Source organism: Hermetia illucens, chromosome 2, assembly GCF_905115235.1.
Source record: "Hermetia illucens chromosome 2, iHerIll2.2.curated.20191125, whole genome shotgun sequence".
NCBI classification, from domain to species: Eukaryota; Metazoa; Arthropoda; class Insecta; order Diptera; family Stratiomyidae; genus Hermetia; species Hermetia illucens.
Genome location: NC_051850.1, coordinates 161723220 through 161746188, shown reverse-complemented (window position 1 = coordinate 161746188; position 22969 = coordinate 161723220). Strand labels below are relative to the sequence as shown.

Here is a 22969-nt window from a genome sequence, read left to right as displayed (position 1 = left end):
CAGATGCCTCGACCTACTTTGCACATGTGTCGGACACTAGAAGTTTCGTCACGCTCCTCACAAAACCTACAGACAGTGTCCGTAGATATCCCTAGCTTCCTTAGGTGATAGTTCAGCCGACAGTGACCAGTGAGAAATTCCACTATGATTCGGAGGTTCTTTTTGGCGAAGTTTAAGCAATCCTTTGTGCGCATGGGTTCGTATCCTCCAAGAAGCATCCTGGACTGCTCCATCTCTGGTTGGCCCGCTCAGTATAGTTCCCTCAACCGTTCCTCTTCATTTTTTAGAGTCATAGCCATTTCCGTTTCCGATTCCACAGAAGGGTTCTGGGATGTGTAAAGGCTAGTTCGTCCGTTGCCTCGTTGCCTTCCAACCTAGCATGGCCTACGTACCTGCCAATTGGCTCAAAGTACATTTTCCTTGGACCAATGAGACCGGCACCCACTCCCTCTTCTGTGAGAGATCCCTCAATGTACCAAGTAATCAGTTGATGGTTTAAGTCGTATGTCGCAACCACGCTTTCTCAGTTTTCCTTGTTACTCCAACGTGTTTCAAACTTCTTATCGAAGTGAAACCTCATTGCCATGTTATCCCTTGGTATCAGTAATTCGTGATACCCCCTAGAAAGAATATCAATCTTCCTTCGGCTTAGGCAGCTCCCCGCCTCACTGATACTCCCATCTGTATGTGCAGATGGAGAGGGGTTAATCCAAGAAGGATCTGTAGGGATGCCGTTGGGCACGTCCTCATTGCCCCACTGATACACACGCAAGCCAGTCTTTGGAACTTATGTAATTCCCTGGCTTGTGTGCTGATTTCGGTTCTTTCTGCCCAGTTTGTGATAACTCAGGTATGTCGTTTTCGGATGGCCCTGATGCAGGTTACTGCACCATTGCGATGACCCGTGGATGCTGTATTTCTGCAACTCGATCGGCATCCTCCGCCAACTTGTCCAAATCCGCATCCGCGTCGATATATAATGAGCATACTCCCACAGCTGCTCCATAAACATAGTTACACAGTCACCCTCCGCTGAATTCCTGAGATACTGTAAACAATGTGACGGATTTTTTCCTAGATTTTGGCCCTGCAGCAGGCGCATTTCTTCCGATTCCTCAAAGGCAGAGATGATACGATTTTTGACCACGATGTAAGTGGGGCCCATGCAATAGGCGCTATCAGTTGTTAGAACTTCGGAACTGCGTGCTGGATGATATAATCAAATTTCGTCCTCTCGCGCGTAATTCTATTAATACTGAAGGTGGCTCTGACTTTCGAAATTTCATTAAGCTTACATCCGGCGTAACAACTTAAATATATGCATATCAATTTTACAAATTGCGTAAAGTAAATCATCTGAATTTAATACTACCGAATAAAACATTGCACTTCGTGCAATAAACCTAAATATTGCATCCGGCACATGCCGCAATGTAAACAGTATCAACTTTTTATAATCTGTAATTGTTAAGTGAAATATTTTTGTAATATTGTAGCTAATAACTGTATTTCATCATAATTCCTTTCCTGACTTTAATTGCCACACAACTTCGGAGGTGACTCCATCATATTATAGAGAGCCCAAAACTGTAATTGTGTTTTATAACAAACAAAATGAACGCAGAAAGATATATGTATTGAGATGTTGGACCATCAGCTATTAAAAAGATAAATAATAGCATAGAATTCATAATTAATTAATTGTAGTGCGACTAAGCTAATTTCACCCCTTGAATAATGCTTCTTTTTTCACCTCTTGCCGAGAAAAAATTTTGCAGTGTGCGTGGAAGCACTCGAAATCCGTCATCCAACTTAGATCTAAACTCACTTCCTGGAAATTTCTTGAACAAGAGGGGCTGGTAGGTCTCTCTATGAACAGAGCGACTCCAAGTAAATTACCATTTACCAAGCTTAGTTGAGCTTTGATTCAAGGTCGTATCATGTTTATCTCATATCCAAGATTCCGGTTGTAAGGTAATGAGAAGCATTGTATCCCCTCTGAAGAACATTGCCAAATAGCGTTGTTAGTATCATTCGAGTTTCATTATTGACTACATCGGCCAAGTGGTCTACCAACAAACTACTATAGTTACTCACTGAAAGGTTATGTTATCTTATTTTTGCTTGGCACTCCCGTCAATTGAAGCTATGTTATATCAGTAACTGATAGCACGAAAATTTAAATTTGTCATACTATCTGCATAGGTATGCCAAATTTTCAAATATTATATAAAGCATTCAGCACCTAAAAATAAATTTCAGTAGCCAATTTGCTTCAACAGCGGAAGCTAGTTTGAGTAATTTGTTCAGCGGAATAGAAGGTGTGAGAATGGTCAAACCAATTTTGTACGGCAGCGATCTGAGTCCTCCTGTCCGTGCAGTACTATTGACAGTTAATGCGATTGGTCTAGATTTTAACTATCACGAAGTCAAGGTTTTCGAAAATGAACATTTGTCGGAGGAATATGTAAAGAAGAATCCTCAGCACACCATCCCCATGTTGGAAGATGACGGCAAATATATATGGGATAGTCATGCGGTTTCGGTATATCTGATCGAAAAATATGGAGACGATCAGTTTTTGTACCCAAAAGACTTATACAAGCGCGCAGTTATTGACCAGAGGCTACATTTCGATTCAGGGGTTTTGTTTCCAAGTTTGCAAAAATGTTGGGTAAATATTATTCTTTAACCTTTCCTTTATTTAACATAAAATCGGAACTAATAAAAACTTATTTTTTTCTCATTAAGGCCTCTGTAAGGACCAAAGGATCTGTACAAGATGAAGATAACAGCAAAGTATTAGATGCCTATGGATTTCTAGAGAAATTTTTGGCAACAGATCTGTACTTAGCTGGAAATTGTGTAACTGTTGCAGATTTCTGCTGTGTGGCTACAATTACAACTCTTGCACTTTGTGTAGCTGTTGATGCAACCAAATTCCCAAAGCTCAGTGAATGGCTCCAACGGATGACTTTACTACCATACTACCAGAAAGCAAACGCTGGATTAGCGAAATCAGCTGAACTGTTTCAAAAAATGGCGAAAAGTGTGAAACCCTAAAAACTGATAAATTATTACCTTCATTATTATCAAATAAATTTAGAGTTAAAGACCAAGGAAATGCGCGTTTTTTAATCCTTTTATGAAGAATAGTACCTTGCTAGTATCGATTCACCATATATCTGTAGTCTATCATGGATAAATGTTCATTATAATAAACTTACATTACCACTGTCTTTCTGAGCAGTGTTCCACGGGGTATGTCATAGACTTACAGGACTTTCTTAAATTGCTTGAATTGTTGACTGATTATTGGTTGCGCAATTACATTGATGTGCGAGCATAATGTACGCTCCCACTTTAGTACTACTTTTGTCGTGACCCTCGAAGTTTCGAATTCCATTACCGACTATCTCATATATCAGAGAGGGGCTAGCGAGTGAGTTACCCTAGAAACAAGTGGCGCAGGACAACAGAGAAGTAGTGCATGCTTCTTGGAAAGTCGTGGGGAAATCTTAAACACATTAAACAGAATCAACAACGATGGCACGTAGTACGTGATCGACGCGCTTTGCTGCCATCTCCTGCACAGCTCTTTTCTAGTGGTATTTCGGAAGTCCGCGGTCACATCGGCTGTATTCCCCTTTCTTCTCTGGAGGAGACAGCGTGCCTCATTCGCTTGGAGATCGCAGGGAATCTTTCCCGCAATAACACACTGCCCCAAGATTATGCCCATAAAGATGCGCTGCACACCCCCAGCGCGATTGGCTGGTATTCCGAACTCGCCATTTCCCGGTTCACCACGTTGTCCAGTGTTCCTGCTCATACAGGAGCCGCGTATTGAACAATGGATTTCACCACCCCCGCGATAAGCAGCCGGCGATTACACTTGGGATTTCCAATATTAGGCATCATCCTTGCCAGGGATGAGCTAGCTTTTGATGCCTTTTCTCGTGCATGGCCCAAGTTCCCTTCAAGCCCAACTTGGCATCGATCGATACCCCAGGTATCTAATGATCACCAACCCGGATTTTAACATTATTTTGGCTTGGTCTGGCTTCCCTTTTGTCCTTTGGCAGATTCTACTCGCTAACTGACACGATGATCTTAACTTAAAACTTAGAAAACTCATCGTGGCATTGTAAAATAGCATGTCTCAGTTACCCGCTGAGATAGTTGGCTCACTTCTTCCAGAGCTGTTGCCTTTGCGTCGTGACACCATTCCAAAGCAGCAAGGAATGTTTCCACCTCCAGTAAACCAGCTAGCTATCCGGGTTTTTCCAAATCTGTTGAATATTCGACTGTCGCCTCCTCCGTTTCTAACCTCGAGAAAGATGACCAAGTGGTCACTATGGGTATAGTGTTTGCTTACTCGCTAAATCATCCCTCTCGCCAACGTGGTACTAAGGTAGATTAGATCGACGATCGAACCTAGTCCTCGACCTCGGAAGGTGGGCGCACATTCATCGTTGGCTAGTACGATGTCCACAACCCACGGTTTGAAACCGCCGCCAATAATATTAAGGCTGTTGTCTCCAGCATACAATACCAAGCTGTCAAGCATTCCCGCTTATTGCGCTAATATTGCACTAGGAGAGCCTAACAGCTGTAAATATGACCGCCATTGACTTTTGCCCTCACAAAACCGGCTTCTGGGGATGCCATTGTTTCTTGTATGCCCTGCATTCCGCATATTGCCGCATTTGCATACGAGCCTTTCACCCACGTAGCATAAGGCGATAAGGCTCGCAGATTACCACCGCGTCCACATTCCACTCCTGACACACTTGCCGTTACACAATAATAATAATAATAATCGTTGGCGCAACAATCCATGTTGGATCAGGGCCTTGAAGTGTGTTAGAGCACTTCATTCAAGACCGTAACGGTACACTAGGAGGCAATATGGTCAGCATTGCGCTCGCCCGAGATTATTACCCTGATTTCACTCAGGTACTCATTCACAGCTGAGTCGACTGGTATCCGACGTCAAATCACGACAGAAATTCCACTGCCACCAGTGAGATTTGAACCGCGACCTTCCGTACGACAGCTTTGCGCTCTAACCACATGGTTAAGGTTGATTTTTATCAACCTCATTTAGCCCTACGATTCAACTCCTTCCTATATGTCGGGCATCTGCCACCACCTGCAATATGCCGGTTGTCCACTCTATTTTTCCCTTTGCACAACATGCATCATTGATCGCCAGTGCAACTTTTGAGAGAATAGCTCCTTGCTCTATACTTCCTGCACTCTTTCGACCTACAGGTTCTGACTAGTGCATTCTGCTGCAAAGTGACCCAAATCTAGGTTTTTGAAAAATTTCTTGAGACATACTTCCTCCCTAAGTCGACATGCTACTCAAGCTATTTGCTGACTTCTCGTTCGATTTGTTCAGTTTCAAGATCAAATCCCCTAGTTCCGAAAAATGACGGCATATGACATATCTTTTTTTTTGGAAATAATGATTATTTCCGGGTGAATTTTTTTTTCTCTTTTTACCGTTTCTTGTTGTCTACCTTTGTCTATTGCTCAGGTTTATCAATTGCTGATTCTTCCCCTTTTGTCAATGACTTTCGCCAGATCAGTTTTCTTCGGCGAAGAAACTTTGTCATTTTGGCCGCTTGCTAGATATCAGGGGGTTTAGGAATTTCGCCCCTACTTCGTTTCCCCGCATTCTCACCTACTTTCTGTTGAAGAGATTTCACTTGCGTTTCTCTACCATCTTGCGACATGACACTTGGACGTTTTTCTTCTAATATAGGACAGCTTAATGTATCTTATCAGGGCCATGATATTTTGCTCCATTTATTCGTTCTCACAGTGAAAGAAACGCTGTATTCCCTTCGGAATTCCGCAGTGAATCTCGACTGTCAAAGGGTAACGTTGCATTCGGTAGGGTCCTTCCAAGCATCGAGTTCTTACGAGAAGGATTCAGCGTGGACTTCATTTCCGCTTCACTTTTATCTCTTGTAGCATTAAATGCCAAACTAGCCAAGTTTCCCTCTACTGAGGCACTGCGGTCGCTGGATATACGCGGCCTGGAGCCCGCTTGCTTTTCTATTCGCTAGTGTTAATTCTTTGGTCTTGCTAATATCAATATTTCATGAACCACTTGTTCCTTTCATCAGTGCTAACAAGTCTTGATGAAGGGAACAAGTGCTTCCCGAAATATCGGTGTTTGCAAGACCAATAAATTAACACTAGCGAATAGAACAAGCAATTTTTTACTATTTCAAATAATTTAATCGCTACAAATACCGCGTAATTACAATCAGATTTCGAAATGTTCTTTGATGTGTTTCGATTTTATTTTAGCTATTATCTTTGCGACGGCAGGGAACACACAAATACCTCGTCAACTGTCACACTGAAAACGTGTCTTCTTCTTTGAGATATTGACAAACATGCCCTTCTTCCACTCTCTGGGAAAATTATTATTCTTTTGCTTGAGGAACAGTCAGCACCTGCTTGTTACGGTAACTAGTCATTTCATGATACGATTAGGGACCCTGGTGAAGTGTTTTTTGCATCTCTTCAGTTGTTTATCATTGTAAATGAGAAGTCAACCGTTGGCGACAGCACCATCGAAAGATTTCCGACCACATGCAAGCTCTTTCGTGACACGGTATACAGTTCTAAAATCATTGCAACCTGCGGCATCTTCCGCTTGCCTGACTAACGCAATAGCAAATTTTCTCTTGTCACGGAGTACACTACGCTGAACTTCCCGGGATTTCGCTCGGTATCGAAGTGCGCGTTACTTCCGCGACCATTTGCAGCTATCAATAGAGCCTTCAACCGCTTCCGTACATCCATCCGCTTCCACAATTCTCCAGTCAGCCAGATCTTATGCCGAAGACCTGTGTATATCTGTCGCCCGTTCAGCAAGAAATTTCTTCCATTGTCGAACGATAGCTGGATCATACAAGCGGTCGATGTTAACTTTAGGGGTTGCAGCTTCCCAACCCTGTGGGAAGTGGCGCACGGAACACTCAAGCGAACGTTAGATGGTTTTCGAGGCAGATTTAAGCACCCCTCTTGTTGCACATCTACAGGATACAACTCCTAAATCCTATCCTTAAAATAGTCGGTGTAAATGATCGTATGGTGTCGGTCAGTTGAAACTCAACTGACCCTATAGCAGACTCTTTGCTCGAACAATGTGGAAACAATGACAAGGCGGTTGAAGTTGCAGAAATCTACGAACTTCCCACCATTACCGGTACAGTCGCCAAGACCGTGTTTCCCCATCACATGCCCGAGCAAGGCGTTGTCGGATCCCACCTTGGCATTCAGATCACCCATCACGATCACAATGTCTCCTTTAGGAGACCTCCTCTGAACTGTGTTTAATTGTTAGTAGAAAGCATCATTCTTCACTATATCGAAAGCCTCCTTTGGTGCATAGTATTGTACAATTGAGATGCTCCTTAAAATGGTCAGGAATCTTGCAATAAGAAGTCTATCAGAAACCGGCTCCCAGGTCTAGAAAGCGTGCCTTGTGGTAGCCGTCAGAACCAACCCGATACTGGATTAGCGTCTGCTATCACTTCGCTTTCCAGAACACAAAACCACATTGCCGTAAGAGGAAGAGCGGTGCTCCTCAGAGTCCCACCATTTTACTTTGCTTAGGCTCAGAATGCCTAGCTAATATCGTTGGAATTGCCGCTCATGTTGGAGAAACCGAGCATTCTGAGGACTCTCGCCACCGATGTCGAGGAGGCTGCGCACATATCAAAAACCGATCATAGTCCGTTTTCGATAGCCAAACGTTGTTGCCGTGCGGCTGTAAGTTAATGTTACTTTATTTTAAATTAAAGTTTATTATTATATGAAATCCATAAAGTATTTTAAAATTAATAATTTGTGAGAAGACCTTCTCCCTCCTCGAAAAACAATTTTCGCTATCAAAAATTTGTTTTTCGATGGCCACCACAATTAGCACTTTCGTGCCATATAATAATGTCGGCGTCGCTCGAGGTGTCTGCAGCGACTTCCGAGGAACGTCCGTCCTAATTAGGACGTTTGTACAAGATTCACACTCGTATGATCCGGTGTCAAATGTCATCAGCGTAGTCGAGGTATTTGTGGAAGGATGTCATAGTCTATTGAGTTCCTCCACGTCCTCCAACCAAGCCGAAAGTACATCACTGATAAAAAGAAATAACGGACTCCGAACTACGCCACGTTAAGGCTCTGAAGAATTTTCAGGAGGAGGCTCTTTCAGAATTCTTTAAAAAAAATAAGGCAATTTTATACATGTATGTCTGTTTTTATTATTACATAATATAATTATACAATTGATATTACATTGCACTCAGTATTATTAAACTAATTGTGAAATGCATTACACAATTTGAATTATCTATTCAATATTGCACCGAACTCGCTTCAACTATTTTCTATTTTCTGTACAAATGCTATTAGATTTTGTAGTCCATTCCCATTTGCTTCCTGATAGTATGGGAGTTCCGACATTCTTATCAACCATTGATTTAGTTTTGGGAACTGAGAACTATCTATCGGGAAAAAGCAATTCGCTGTCGATAGGGAACTTACGAGTGACAAATCCGCAACCGTTAAAGTATCTCCAGCCATATATAGATCGTTTACTAGAAATTTCTCCAAAAAGTCGTATGCTTGTAGAATAAGCCTTTTGCTTTCCTGGAGTTTTTCAAAATTCCTTTGGTTTTGGGCAACCTAAAAAATAAACAACGAGGAATGAATAAGTCTCCAATTAATAAATTCAAGCTTGGAAAGGACTAGGAAGGAATGAAACAGTAAACAGCTTGGGTGAGGCGTGAACTATGTTTTGCCGTAAAAATTCCTTGGTTGGAAGCAGCTAGGCCCGAACTTGGCTGCCATTACTTCGAACTAGGATATCCTCCAACATCTACACATTCTTTAAAATATGTTAATAAATACCAATCGATAAAATATCGTCCGTACGCTCATTATTTTTGTCACCATTCATCACTGAATTTCTTCACGAAACACATTCATTTGGTTCGATTATTCTAGATAGTTACAAATATTATATTAATTCTTTACAATCTCACCCGTAGAACTCGAACTGCCGGAAATAATACGCCACTTTCAAAATGAAGCCGCTGATTAATTACCGCCCGTGTATATAGATCCTTAGGATATAAGCTATCGTCCTCTGCATATTTTCCAATTAAATATGTAGCAATGGCATGACTATCCCATATACAATTCCCTCCATCTTCCAAAGTGGGAATTGTGTGCTGAGGATTCTTACTCAAAAACTCATCCGTTCTATGCTCATTCGTTGCTACATCAACTTCCTTAAGCTCCAGATCCAAACCCATAGCGGCTGCAGTTAGTAAAACTGTTCGAACCGCAGGACTCCGATTAACACCGTACAAAATAGGCTTTGCCATCCCGTATCCACTATAACTTCTAACTGCAGTTCTCGCATCAAGATAAAAACGAAACTAAAGTTATCAATACTATTCCTTCCTATAAATACTGCTATCTTATCTATTTAGTCAAATTTGAAGCCTTTTACCATGGACAAGATAGTTTAGTGGTGATAGAATGGTGAAATGTTGAAATTGCTATTTAGATATAAAAGTATATTTTAAGTACGTTATCATCCAATATCTTATCATGGCTTTGAATTGGAAATTTTAAAATAATAGTTAATTAAACTCTACAGGAATAATTGAAAGGCGTGAAATACCCATGTGGTAAACTAAACCATTTTAACGTGTACTCTTCAGATTGACTAGTATCTATACTTTATAAATTCCTCAATGGAATAAAGTCATATCAGCTCTAATAGAGGAGAAAACCTATTAGGCTAATAAATTGCGTGTTTCAGCGATAAACAAATCCATTCGGAGTATTATTTATAGACTTGTTCTACCATGATTCAAATTCTTTCGTGAAATTAATAGAGAATCTAACGCAAACTGCAGGGTTCACAAACACAAATATACCAGAAGGGGAAAATATTTCCATTGGACAGACATATCATGAGTACTACCTTGAAACCTTGCCTGATAGGGGTAGGTATCAGTGGCCGCTCCGAGAAATTCAATTATCGCTAAGACCATGACTGCTGTGGTAAGGGGTTGGGGGCGAGTCCAGCTGGCTCATTTCTCGAGGCTGGCAGCATGGTCCCCTATAGGCCAGTGACCCGTGCAGATCGCCGTAAACTTGTATGCACTTACACGCGTCTGGCACAAGAGCCCTGGCGATCGAGTGTTGTTGTAGGCACGATGAATTCTCCTTGATTTGGCACAGGTGATGAGCCCTCGCCATCTCAGGTCCACAACTAATAAGTAGTGCTAGGAGTAATATTCGCCAGCGTGTTACAGACTGTGCTCGCCAAAGAACTACCAAGAGAAGAGCTTTGCCTGGCCAGTCATCAGCTCGCTCATTGCCTTCAATGTTCCTATCACCAGGAACCCAGAGCGTACCTCCCAGAATTTTCAGCGTGTTTCTGTATTGCCCCACCAGCCTAGAGGATGTTGCCGTTGAGTATAAGGTCTTAATCGCCGCTTGACTGTCGGTAAGGATGGCTATGTTATGCCTGCGGCTTAATTCATGTCCCAGGTTTCGAGTATTGCCTGTGCGGAGTGACGAGATCTCCCATCAGATGCAATCCCGACTGACGAATTGGGGCATATCTATTGATGTATAAATATGTGTTCATGTACTTTTCTTTTGTGACTGTGCATGGACTAGTGTTTGCTCATCTCTGGTGCGTGGACCAAAATGGCTATGGGAAGGATACCCAGAAGATAAAACCAACATGAAAGAAAAGAGAAGGAGGAAATTCACGGTGCAAGAGCTCGGAATTCCAGTACCGGCAGCTTTTGGGAGTGAACAAAGTCGCTCCCGGCCGTCGATATCCCTCGACTACAGTGCCTCGGTGGTGGACAACATGACCACCGTGGCATCCAATGTTATAAGCGGTTTACAGTTGGAGAAGGAGGTATTCAAGCGAAGCAAGACTTTGCCAAGGATATCAATTACGAAGACAAAAAATGATGGGTTGAAAGTGGATCGCTGCCCGATTAAGGCGGTTTCGACACCTACCATATTTGTCTAAGAGGGACCACAGAAGGTACTCCGCGACCAAGAAATTGACCCATTCAGGAGAAATTCCTCAATTCTTCGATCTCCAGCAACGCCAAAAACGGCCAAATATGAAACGCAGGAAAGCATGTTCAATGCTACAGGTGAAGGTGCGTTTAGAATCAGTAATCCGTTCAAGATTCATAGAGAACTGAGGCCTGCCAGGGAGGAACTACCTTTCATGTAGCTTGAAGCAAAAATAATTGAGCAATCCGAGTTCATCAAAGACAGGCACAACCTGCCTCAAGCTATTAAAAACATGGTGAGAGCCATTGGAGTCAAACAGTGTCACAGGCGAGCCAAGTAACACCGAACCATAGTATTAGCGACCTGGCAACAAAGAAAAGAGTCTGAGAGAAAGACGGTGATCTTCTAGGGAATCAGCAGGCCCCTAAGAGGAAACAAGTGCACAAGCGGTTCCGAAGAACGGAACTAAAAGCACGGAAAATAAAAAGCCAGTACCTCAAATGCAAGCGTCAGCAATCGAAGGGAAACCTAAGGGGAACGAAAATGGTGGATAGACGAAGGTCGTTAATAAGAAGACGAAAGACAAGGCAAGCGAACTTCCCAGAGGCAACCCTTATCTCTAGTAAGGGCAATTTGTCTTACGCGGAGATTCTAAAAAAGGTGAAAGGTCGGGCTCAGAACCTAAAAGATCTTGGTGAAAATGTCAGCAACATTCGAAGGACCCAGAAAAGCGACCTCATGTTTGAACTAAAAAAATTCAACTTGGGCAAAACCAAAGCTTTTCGCATCCAAGTTAAGAACTCGCTTGGTGAGAATGTCATAGTTCGGGGCTAAAAGCATGAGTTCTACAGACAGTGCAAGGATCTTAACGAACTGACATCCAGAGAAGAACTATGCACTGCCTTAAAAGAACAATTTAAGTTGGAGGAATTGGCAGAAGAATCGATCGTTAGCTTGAGAAAAGCCTATGGTGATACTCAAACGACCACAATGCGACTACCAGCGCAGAAATTATTGTCGGCCGGAAAGGTTCGAATTGGATAGGTTGTCTGCCGCCTGCGAGAACAGGTTTCACCGAAGAGTTGCTTCAAGTACTTCATGTTTGGACACTTTGCGAAGACATGCACCAGCGGAATTGATCCATCCGATCGATACAGAAGATATGGGGAAAAAGGAAATATTGGCAAGGAGTGCAAATGCCTATTGTGCAAAAGAAAGGAAGGAAGCGATAACCGACATATTGTCGAAAGTGGTGAATGCCCGGAATTCAGGAAGGCGTTGACGGCAATGAAAAAATGAGGTTTATTCAAATAAACTTCAATCATTGCATCATGAGTCAGTCGGTCAGTGATTTCGTGTGGGCGAAAGTAAGCGGTGTGTACATGTGCAGATGCTACGCTCCATTGTCTGAATTTGAAGATATGTTAGACAACCTTGTTCTCGATGCAAGAGGCAAAGGTGATTGCCGGTGACTTCGCCGCTTTAGCCCTCGAATTGGGAAGCAGGGAGAGTAGCGCAGGGGGTCGAAGTTTATTAGAGGCTTTTACCCAGCTGGATTAAGTTTTGGCTAATGAAGGTGGTGCAAGCACTTTCCGGAAAGGGGCCTTCCTCAATCGTAGACCTGATCTTTGTCAGCCCCGCGCTGGTACGTGGTAAGTCCTGGCGCGTTAGCGAGGACTACCAGGCAATCATCTTTGAACTGATAAAGGAGCGATAGGGCAGGGAAACAGCATACCTAAAGCTGAAAAGGGCATCACGCTAGTCTGCAAAAGTATTGGACGAGAGTAGCTTCTTGGAAGTGTGTCACCAAGGCATATGACGTATCCATGCCTAGGAGATGCTCATTCCCCACTAGAAGACCCAACTACTGGTGGAATAGTGAATTGGACAGCCTTCGACCAGCCTGGCACCGAGCTAGACGAGCGCCCCAGTGGGCGGTAAGAAGGAGTGATCAGGGACAAAAAGAACATGCTTACAAAGTACCCCGTAAAAAATCGAGCTTGCCATTCAGCGGAGCAACAGGGAATGCTGGTATTGCCCCTGAAGCTGGTAAACCTCGAGATGAACTATCCTCTTATAGACCCATTTGTCTTCTGGGCACTATTAAGAAAACGTTGAAGCGGATAATTCACAACAGATTATTCCCAGTCCGGGAAAGCCGAGGAAGCATTTCAGATCGGCAGAATGAGTTCCGTAAAGCCAGATCAACCATTGATGCCATCAAAATTGCTACTGGTTTGGCCGAAAATGTAATTCACGAAAGGGGCAGTATCAGCATATATTCCGTGGTGGTGTTCCCACCTATCTCAGAAGTAGATGTCTAGGACGCGCTCTAGGGTCTTCGAGGCGAAAGGGATGAAGCTGATTGGTTGAAAGTCTTTCGCGGACTCATGGCCGCGCCGCTTTTGGTATGAAAACCATGCGCACGCGTCTCCAAAGTGTGATACGTCCAAAAAGATCCAGCTCCGATAAATCTTGACAAGCCACGGCCAACTATTTCTTATTGCTCCTACAGCATGACAGATATTATGCCATCGGGACCGGAGATTTATTTGCGGAGAAGCTGTTTATATCTCAGCCGATCTTATCTTCGGGAATAATCGATATGATCTTCTCACATGACTGGAACTCCATACCCTCCAAGAAAGGCTTTGCTTTCGAATCCTCTTCGCTGGGGGCAAAGTGTGTCTGGCGAGGAAGTGCGCTCCGAGATTTTCTCATAAGATTCCATCAAGGAGGCTGCCGACTGTTTAGGGAAGAATGGGTTCCAATGTTCCCTGTGCAGAGTTGTTGGCGCTTTCATTGTTGTAACAATAATCCGACCAGGACCGCCTCTTGGAGTCTTAATGCCGACTTGTACCTATTCAGGCAGTCCTTGTATGGTTGCCAGCCTGAGCCTGGACAGATCTTCATTCCACTACAGTGGTAGTGTCTGCTGTATTTAGCAGTCCATGAAAATATTCTAATATTGAGCTACCGTCTTTAGGTAGAAGTGAACACTTTTTTTACTGATCATCCAAAGCAGAGGTAACTCATCACACGTTACCTTACCTCTACCCTGGGCGTAGTGTGGCGAAGTGGTTACCACGCTATGGTGTGAACTATATCGAGCGAAGTAGCACCTAATAAGTTCAGGAATTGAGGAAGTTCTGAGTTCGCCACCCACTGGATAGCTTAACTTTTACGGAAGCAAAACAGTACAATATGGTAAAAATGCACAATTTGGTCTTCAATCTTTAATTTCGTCTTTGAAATTCAATCAAATCGCGCAATTTTTTGTTAGGAATGAATGAAGCTCTAATCATCATCGGCCGTTAAATAACATATGGAAAGCATATGTGTGAATGGCACGAATACTACCACTCCACTGTACTAGCATTACTCCATCGTAATTTGGATTGTCGGGTTAGGTCTCCAATTTAAACCTGTGCAGGTAATAGCGATGTGCTCCGTGCCCCATGAGAAACTGGGTGATACTGTATTGATCTCACCGTGTCGTCTCTCCAACCACTCTTTGATGGCAGGAATGAACCTATGAATCCTCCGACCCATTCCCGAGCGTCCCCACCGCTCTTGCCATCTATTTATGGATTTCTCCCTTTCAGCGTTCTTCATCTGCGATAAGGGAGAAATTGATTTCGCATTGTATATGTTCGCCATCTCATCTGCGAAGATGTCAATGGACATCATTCCCGAGATGACGAATGCTGTATCCTCTGAGACAGTACTGAAGGCAGAGCATACCCTCAGGGCTGTCCTCCGGTAGACTGCATTCAGTTTGTTAGCGTTAATCAAAATCCGCAATGCCTCCCTCCAAACTGAGGTTGCATGCAACATGGTTGAGGTCACCACCCTGGATATAAGCAGCCTAGAGGTATACCGTGACCCTCCCACGATCGGCATCATCCTTGCCAGGAGCATACTTCCAGTGGATGGTTTAGCCTATAACTGACCTTTCCGTCTTTCACCACCCCTAAGTATTTGATGGCAGGCTTGGAAGTGACGATATGATTTCAGATTCTAATATAGGCGTAATTTCTCTTCCGACGATTAGTGATGAGGACCGATTCCGTCTTTTCCTCCGCAAACGCCAGGCCAAAGCTCTGTAGGCAACTTTTAACAGTACTGATTGCCTGGCCTGAGTATAATTCAGTATCTTCGTGATGCATTGCGACAACAACCAGCGCTATGTCGTCAGTATAAGCCACCACCGTGGCTCCTTCCGAAGGGCAAGATTAAGCACATCGTTTCACATGATGTTTCACAGTAGTGAACCCAATACGGAGGTATGAGGATGGTTCACCTGCAGGTTTGCCAGTCTTAGGCAAAAGTACCAACTTCCGCCGCTGAAAATATCCCCTCGGACATGCACGCTTCCAACAACTCAGCGAACTTGTCCGGTCTGGATTTCACGGCGAACTTAAGGGCATTATTCGGTATTCTTTCCAGGCCCAGGGCTTTATTGTCTCCTATTCTGTCTGTCTGTCTGTCACATGCATTTTCGTCAGAAGCGGTTATAACGATTGACACCAAATTTGGTGAAAAGATGGGAACTGTGAACGCTCGGGCATACAGTGAGTTTCATCATTTTACATTCTTTCATTCTGCATGCAAAAAGGGGGTGTACATTTTTTTTTCCACCAAGTATAGTCATGTGGGGTAACAAATGAAAGGTCTCGACTAGTTCTTTCCAAAGCGCCGATCTTAGTTTTGACGTTTTTTAAAAAAGTGGGGAGTCCGTGCATGTTTTGTGTAAGTAGCACTATTATTAACAAAGTTATAATAGGTCAAATTTGTCGGTTCTATGAAAATTCCAGACTTATAATGTCAGTAACATGCGAAAGTGGATATTCTCAGATAATATACTCGTATGCATACATTACCTGCAACGTACCAATGTCCACTCAAATGTTTTTATAAAAGGAATAGCAAAACCTTTTATACTTGAAGCGTTTAGCTTCCGATTTCCCCACTTGTTTGGTGTTTGCTGGTGTAGACTTGGCTCTCTGTGGTCTCCCTCAGACCTCTCGCAAAGAAATTCCAGAGAAAGCGGTAGCTTAATCCTTCACTGTGTATCCAGAAATTTAAATTTAAATATAAACTAATTCATGAATCCACCCCGAATTGTCTCTATAAATCGAATCGTTACACACTCATTTATCAGCCTTATCAGCTACCAACGAAAAATTATCACTTCGCACCTCATGCACTTAGTAGACAATCGCTTTCCCGTACAAAGTTTTCCTCCTTCCTACGGTGATAACTATATCAAAATATTATCGGCGCATGTATTTGGACAATCAACTCAAAGTGTTTGATATCTGTTCGACTCTGAGGTTTGAATTAAGCCAAGGTTCACGACCAAATTTCTTAATATTCAATTAGTGTAATTTCGACTCCCACAAAGAAAGTTTGCTCAATTTCAATATCATGGGGAAACCGATACTATACGGAACTCACTTGAGTCCTCCGGTGCGTTCAGTTCTTTTAGTGGCAAAAGCAATCGATCTTGAGTTGGAGTTTCGTGAAGTGAATATACTAACATTTGAAAATAGAAAGCCGGAATTTGTGGAGAAAAATCCACAACGTACTGTGCCGACTCTTGAAGATGACGGCAACATTATCTGGGACAGTCATGCCATTGTAGCTTACCTGGTGGGCAAATACGCCAAAGATGACGCCCTTTACCCAAAGGATTTATACAAACGAGCAGTGGTTGATCAACGATTGCATTTTGATACGGGAATCTTGTTTGTTCGACTCAGATCGATCTTAGTAAGTTCGTTATCTTATCTGGAACATACTCATACTTAAATAGACTTTCATCTTCACTCTGTTTAGGTACCAATCCTTTTCTTGCGTAGACCCGAAATACCCCAGAAAAAACTTGATGCTCTCAGCGAAGGATACGCTTTCATAGATAAGTTTTTAGCTAAAGATCCTTATTTGAGCGGCGCATCACTAACAGTTGCTGACCTGTGCTGCATTGCTACGATATCGTCAAGTCAGACTGTGCTTCCTGTTGATCCAGAAAAATACCCAAATTTAACTGCTTGGATAAAACGTATCGAATCGTTGCCTTTCTATGAAGAAGTTAATGGACAATACGTGAAGAAATTAGCCGCACTAATCAATCTTAAGATTCAAGAGGCATCGAAAGATGGCGAAAATTAACTTTATTAGTTCGCAATCAATCTCTAAGTATACATATGTATATATGTTTCGTACTTCTGTATCAGGTTGCTTATAAACTTTATCAAAACTAAATCTATTTGTGCTAATTCCATTTTTTTAAACAAGAGATCAAGGTCCGTTTTCGATGACAGTGATAACAAGAAAAGTCTTAACATGGAAAGGGAGGGCAGCTCCTATTTGAGACTAATACAAAAGCGGAGAAAAAGGGGATGTATGAGGAAGCAACCGTCTCGTTTCTGATCACTGTCATGGGAGTTTCCTCTAAGGATGGTAAGATGTCAGAGAGACAACAAAATATCCTGGAATGCCTGAAGAAAAAATGTTGGCATCCATACAAAAATCAAGATTTAGCAACCAAGGTTTCCATGATATGCTCCCCCATGTGAAGTGCACTGGTGAGGCTATCTGAAACTGGTTGCAGCAGACACCACAAATAGGGAAGTTTTAGGGTCTGACGCTTGAAGTGAACAAGGATCAGAGAGTGCTCAGAGGCAGTCACCACATGATGCTTTACGCCTCGAGTCACGTGATTTCTTATTTTTTAAGCATCTTGCGCCGACTGTCCATGAAGGAGTCCAGATTGAAAAGACTGAAATGCAAGCACCTCAGGAAATTGTATCGCCTAATTTTTCAAAAGTGAGGAGCGAACATAGGTTATGACTCCAAAACAAAACCAGCATCTACATTGGGCAGCATCTACATTGGGCAGCATCTACATTGGGCAGCATCTACATTGGGTCTATGTATCTGCACACGAAAGATATTAACAGATCCCTTAGATAGAGGTACGTACTGGCGTAGCAACTATAAAATTAATTCTACTCGCAACAACATTCTCCGCGAAGCAATGCGGAATCATCATCATCATCAACGGCGCAACAACCGGTATCCGGTCTAGGCCTGCCTTAATAAGGAACTCCAGACATCCCGGTTTTGCGCCGAGGTCCACCAATTCGATATCCCTAAAAGCTGTCTGGCGTCCTGACCTACGCCATCACTCCATCTTAGGCAGGGTCTGCCTCGTCTTCTTTTACCATAGATATTGCCCTTATAGACTTTGCGGTTGGGATCATCCTCATCCATACGGATTAAGTGATCCGCCCACCGTAACCTATTGAGCCGGATCTTATCCACAACCGGACGGTCATGGTATCGCTCATAGATTTCGACATTGTGTAGGCTACGGAATCGTCCATCCTCATGTAGGGGGCCAAAAATTCTTCGGAGGATTCTTCTCTCGAATGCGGCCAAGAGTTCGCAATTTTTCTTGCTAAGAACCCAAGTTTTCGAGGAGTACATGAGGACTGGCAACATCATAGTCTTGAACAGTAAGAGCTTTGACCTTATGGTGAGACGTTTCGAGCGGAACAGTTTTTATAAGCTGAAATAAGCTCTGTTGGCTGACAACAACCGTGCGCGGATTTCATCATCGTAGCTGTTATCGATTGTGATTTTCGACCCTAGATAGGAGAAATTGTCAACGGTCTCAAAGTTGTATTCTCCTATCCTTATTCTTCCCGTTTGACCAGTGCAGTTTGATGTTGCTGGTTGGTTCGTCTTCGGTGCTGACGTTGCCACCATATATTTGGTCTTGCCTTCATTGATGTGCAACCCAAGATCTCGCGCCGATTACCGCTTGCTCGATCTGGATAAAGGCAGTTTGTACGTCTCGGGTGGTTCTTCCCATGATATCGATATCATCAGCATAGGCCAGTAGTTGGGTGGATTTAAAGAGGATCGTACCTATTGCATTTACATCTGCATCACGGATCACTTTCTCGAGAGCCAGGTTAAAGAGGACGCATGTTAGGGCATCCCCTTAAGGTAGACCGTTGTTGATGTCGAATGGTCTTGAGAGTGATCCTGCTGCTTTTATCTGGCCTCGCACATTGGTCAGGGTCAGCCTAGTCAGTCTTATTAGTTTCGTCGGGATATCGAATTCTCTCATGGCCGTGTACAGTTTTACTCTGGCTATGCTATCATAGGCGGCTTTAAAGTCGATGAATAGATGGTGCAACTGTTGTCCATATTCCAACAGTTTTTCCTTTGCTTGCCGAAGAGAGAAAATCTGATCTGTTGCTGATTTGCCTGGAGTGAAGCCTCTTTGGTATGGGCCAATGATGTTCTGGGCATATGGGGCTATCCGGCCTAGCAAGATAGAGGAGAATATCTTATATGTAGATGTTACTCAGCAACGTGATATCTCTATAATTGCTGCACTGTGTGATATCTCCCTTTTTATGTATGGGACAGATAATGTCTCTTTGCCAATTCGTCAGGCATTGATACGCTGTCCCATACCTTGAGCACAAGTTGATGAGTCACTTGGTGTAATTGATCGCCTCTTGGCGACTTATGATTTTTAAGCCGATGAATTGCACGGACTGTTTCTTCTATGCTTGGTGGTGGCAGTATTTGTCCGTCGTCTCCAGTTGGCGGGACCTCCAACTCGCCGATATTTTGAATTGTTGAGCAATTCATCAAAATACTCAACCGATCGCTCCAATATGCCCATTCTGTCAGAAATCAGATTTCCCTCTTTGTCTCGGCAGGATGGGCATCGAAGTGTGTAAGGCTTTATCCTGCTGACTTGTTGGTAAAACTTATGCGCCTGGTGCGGTTGCTCTCTGTACTTGTCAAGTTCACAGGTGATTGTGAAGATCATTTGTTGGTGCTTCATCTTCAGGATCTCTGTTGACTGCGGTTATTGCGACATCCATTTTCCCATTATAGGTGTTACGGAGGGCCTTGTTATCGATAGCTTCAGGGGATTCTGGGTGGTGTTGTTATTCGAGCTCGGAGCACGATGGCAACGAGATAGTGATCCGAGTCTATATTGGCCTCCCTATATGTTCTGATATTCATCAAGACTGAGAGGTGACGGCGTTCGATCAACACGTGGTAAATTTGGTCCCGTCTGGAGAGGCCCCCGTTTATTTGTGGATCGCTTTCCGCGCAAACCAAGTGCTTCCAACAATCATTTCGTGTGACACTGCTAATTGAATGATCCGCAGTCCGTTATCATTTGTATTTTGATGTAAGCTCCTTCCATACTTGGCTGTTAAAATACCCAAGTATGATTTTGATATCATATCTCGGACAGGCTGCGAGGATTCGTTCTGCTGCCTCGTAGAAGGTATCCTTATCCGACTCTGCAGTCTCCTCTGTAGGGGTGTGAACGTTAATGAAGCTTATATTTCTAAATTTACCTCGCAAGCGCAGAATGCATAGCTGTTTGCTTATGTTTTCAAAGCCGATAATAGCAGGTTTCATTTTTTGGGTGACTAAGAAACCTACTGCGAACACATGGTTCACTGGATGGCCACTATAATATATGGTCTGGTGGCTCTTCTCCAGGAAACCGGTCCCCGTCCAAAGCATTTGTTGCAACGCTGTTACATCAGCCCTATATTGGGGCAGGGCATCGACTAGCTGCTTGGCAACTCCATCTCTGTACAGGGAGCGCACGCTCCAAGAGAAAATGCGCAAATCATTATTCCGTTGTTGTTGCCGGGTTCATCGTTGTAAAGTCGATCCTCTCCGAGGCCCCTTCTGTGGCTACGTAAAGTTAGTTTTCCGTGTAGGGTTGTCAGTCCTACCCAACCCCCAACCTGGAGGACCAGCTGGCGTTCATCTTCTCCGTGTGCAGCTTTTCATTAAGAAAGAGCCCTGAGCGGTCACCACGTGCAGGTGGAGATAGGGTTTGGTAGTAGAGCTGTTGATGTTGATTCAGCAGGTGTTTCTCAGGTTTTATGCTTCCTCGCGGAAGGCTCCTCCATGTTTCACCCCGGGACCGATGCCACCCTTTGACCACCAAAGGGTGGTGTGTGTGTCAATTTACAGGAACTAAATATCAATATCACACTAAAGTGAGTAGTCTGACATGCTAAATGCATATACATAACGGAGTACGTACAAATGTTTATTGTTTTTCTTATTAAGGGACAAATTTTATTTGTCTCGGAGACGGTTATAGTGATTAACGCTAAATTTGGTGGAAAGATAGGAACTGTAAACGCTCACGCATACAGTGAGTTGCTTAAATCTATATCGAATTTAAGGCGGTGTAAATTTTTTTGTTCATTAAATATAGTCATGTGGGATATCAAATGAAAGGTATCGGTTAGTATTTTGCGAAGCCGGTGACATTTGTTGAAAAGGTGGGAGAGTGGGGGGTCGAAAGTGATTTCCCGATTTGTTTTTTTTTGTAGTTTATTTTACTATTTTATTTTTACTGAATTTTTGTTTCTTTTCTTTTCTATTTTATTATTATTTATTAAACAAGAATTGTTTTTCATTTTTAATTTCAGTATACAAATATGCAGAGGAACTAAATCTCTCTATTCCCTATTTCTTTCTAGCTCCTCAAAGTTTACATTCATTTTTCACATTAATTGAATTATTTATAGAGTGGTTTGAGGATGCCAAACCAGGTAGGGAACCTCAAAGGCCGCGCCCTAATACATATCTGAGACAAGAAAAACGGAACCACGCGCACGGTCAAACCGTAATTTTTGTATAGTTCATTCACAGGCTTAGCTCGCGAATCGATCTTTCAGCAGGTTCGGGCGAATCTCCATGTTTATTGAACTTTCAAGTTTCCACGAATCGATAAAAGACCGGTGATCTTTTTGCATAGTAACAGCTGAGAGGATCGAAGTATTAAAATGACCCCCACGTTCAGGAGCCTAGTTCTCGATTTACTCCAAACCGACTGAAACTATTATCATGAAATTTGGTGAAAACTTGTGTTCTGTGAATCTTTTTTGATATAAAAAGTGGCACCATTTTCTATCAAGTTTAAGAGGGGCCTCCCATACATGGGAAAGAGGGGTGTAAATTTGTTCATATGGAGTATCAAATGAAAAGGCTCAATCAGTGCTTTCCGAAACTGTATACATCAGTCTCCCTATTATGGCAATGTTTGTTTGTTTAAGATGAGCACAATATTTATGGCCTTAGTATGCACATAAGTAAACTTGGAATTTGGCAATATGTGAAGAAATTTTTGTATTTTTAGCTATGTATGAATTGAAAAGCATGCATAGAAACTTCCTCACATAAGATGAATACAAAAACTTTATACCCGAAGCGCCCAGCTTCCCGCATTCCGACTTTAGTTTTTGGGATAGCTCACCCCTGTTAGTGGCCGCTGGCCGCCAGCCGCTCAGGATAGTTGTTTCTACCGTATCATCGAGAAATTCGGGGCCCACACAATCTCGAGTGAACAATTCCACCGGCGTATAGACCAGGTATCGGTAGACGTGTTTATGAGAAGGCAGAAGTAGCAGTTGGTAGGTCACACTGACACATTGCTGACTATACCATGCAATAGAATACCCTACCATACGAGTACAGTGGAATGAGGTAGCTCGTAAATATGGTTAACGCGTTGTGCCGCATTTAGGGCATAATAGCAATCATATAAATATAAACAGCTCTGGAAAATCGAACGAATTTATTGCAATTCATTATATGCAAAATTGTTGATCCATTAATAAGATAATGTCTGCTACTTTATTCATAAAATTCGCAATGATTTCGTTTTCAACCGAATAATCTCCAAAATTTCATTTCGAGCTTTCGAGAAATACATGCGCTTATCTTTTTATTTGTTAGCCTGTTACATAATAAAGCTTAATACATCTACACAATTTTGGAGTCTTATCACAAGTTCGAAGGGGCATAA

General features: G+C 42.8%; 3 protein-coding genes across 5 annotated transcripts in view; 2 read left to right on the top strand and 1 right to left on the bottom strand.

Annotated features, from left to right (window-relative positions):
* Positions 1–2104: 2104 nt before the first annotated feature.
* LOC119648747 (glutathione S-transferase 1-like) lies at positions 2105–3119 on the top strand. The gene is made up of 3 exons (XM_038050567.1): positions 2105–2205; positions 2263–2674; positions 2752–3119. Exons 2-3 carry the CDS (start codon positions 2330–2332, stop codon positions 3061–3063), a joined length of 657 nt encoding a protein of 218 aa, XP_037906495.1. The 5' UTR covers positions 2105–2205; positions 2263–2329; the 3' UTR covers positions 3064–3119.
* Positions 3120–8265: 5146 nt separating this feature from the next.
* Positions 8266–22969, bottom strand: part of LOC119648748 (glutathione S-transferase 1-like) — a 44843-nt gene continuing 30139 nt past the window's right edge. For 2 of the 3 annotated variants that reach the window (XM_038050568.1, XM_038050569.1), the window contains exons 2-3: positions 9069–9444; positions 8266–8709 (exon numbers count right to left, since the gene is read on the bottom strand). In XM_038050568.1, the coding sequence (XP_037906496.1) occupies positions 8401–8709; positions 9069–9413 (654 nt within the window). In that variant the 5' untranslated portion in view covers positions 9414–9444 and the 3' untranslated portion in view covers positions 8266–8400. The remainder of the gene's footprint in view (positions 8710–9068; positions 9445–22969) is intronic. The other variant, XM_038050570.1, reaches the window with a different exon arrangement.
* LOC119648744 (glutathione S-transferase 1-like) lies at positions 16343–17352 on the top strand. Its single transcript, XM_038050563.1, has 2 exons — positions 16343–16860; positions 16927–17352. Exons 1-2 carry the CDS (start codon positions 16516–16518, stop codon positions 17257–17259), a joined length of 678 nt encoding a protein of 225 aa, XP_037906491.1. The 5' UTR covers positions 16343–16515; the 3' UTR covers positions 17260–17352.

What these genes read in the sequence shown, in the direction of transcription:
- LOC119648747 (XM_038050567.1), top strand. Translation starts at nt 2,330, where the DNA reads ATGGTCAAACCAATTTTGTACGGCAGCGATCTGAGTCCTCCTGTCCGT. An exon ending in CAAGTTTGCAAAAATGTTGG is followed by an intron (nt 2,675 to 2,751) that starts GTAAATATTATT and finishes TTTCTCATTAAG; the next exon opens with GCCTCTGTAAGGACCAAAGG.
- LOC119648744 (XM_038050563.1), top strand. Translation starts at nt 16,516, where the DNA reads ATGGGGAAACCGATACTATACGGAACTCACTTGAGTCCTCCGGTGCGT. An exon ending in TTCGACTCAGATCGATCTTA is followed by an intron (nt 16,861 to 16,926) that starts GTAAGTTCGTTA and finishes CACTCTGTTTAG; the next exon opens with GTACCAATCCTTTTCTTGCG.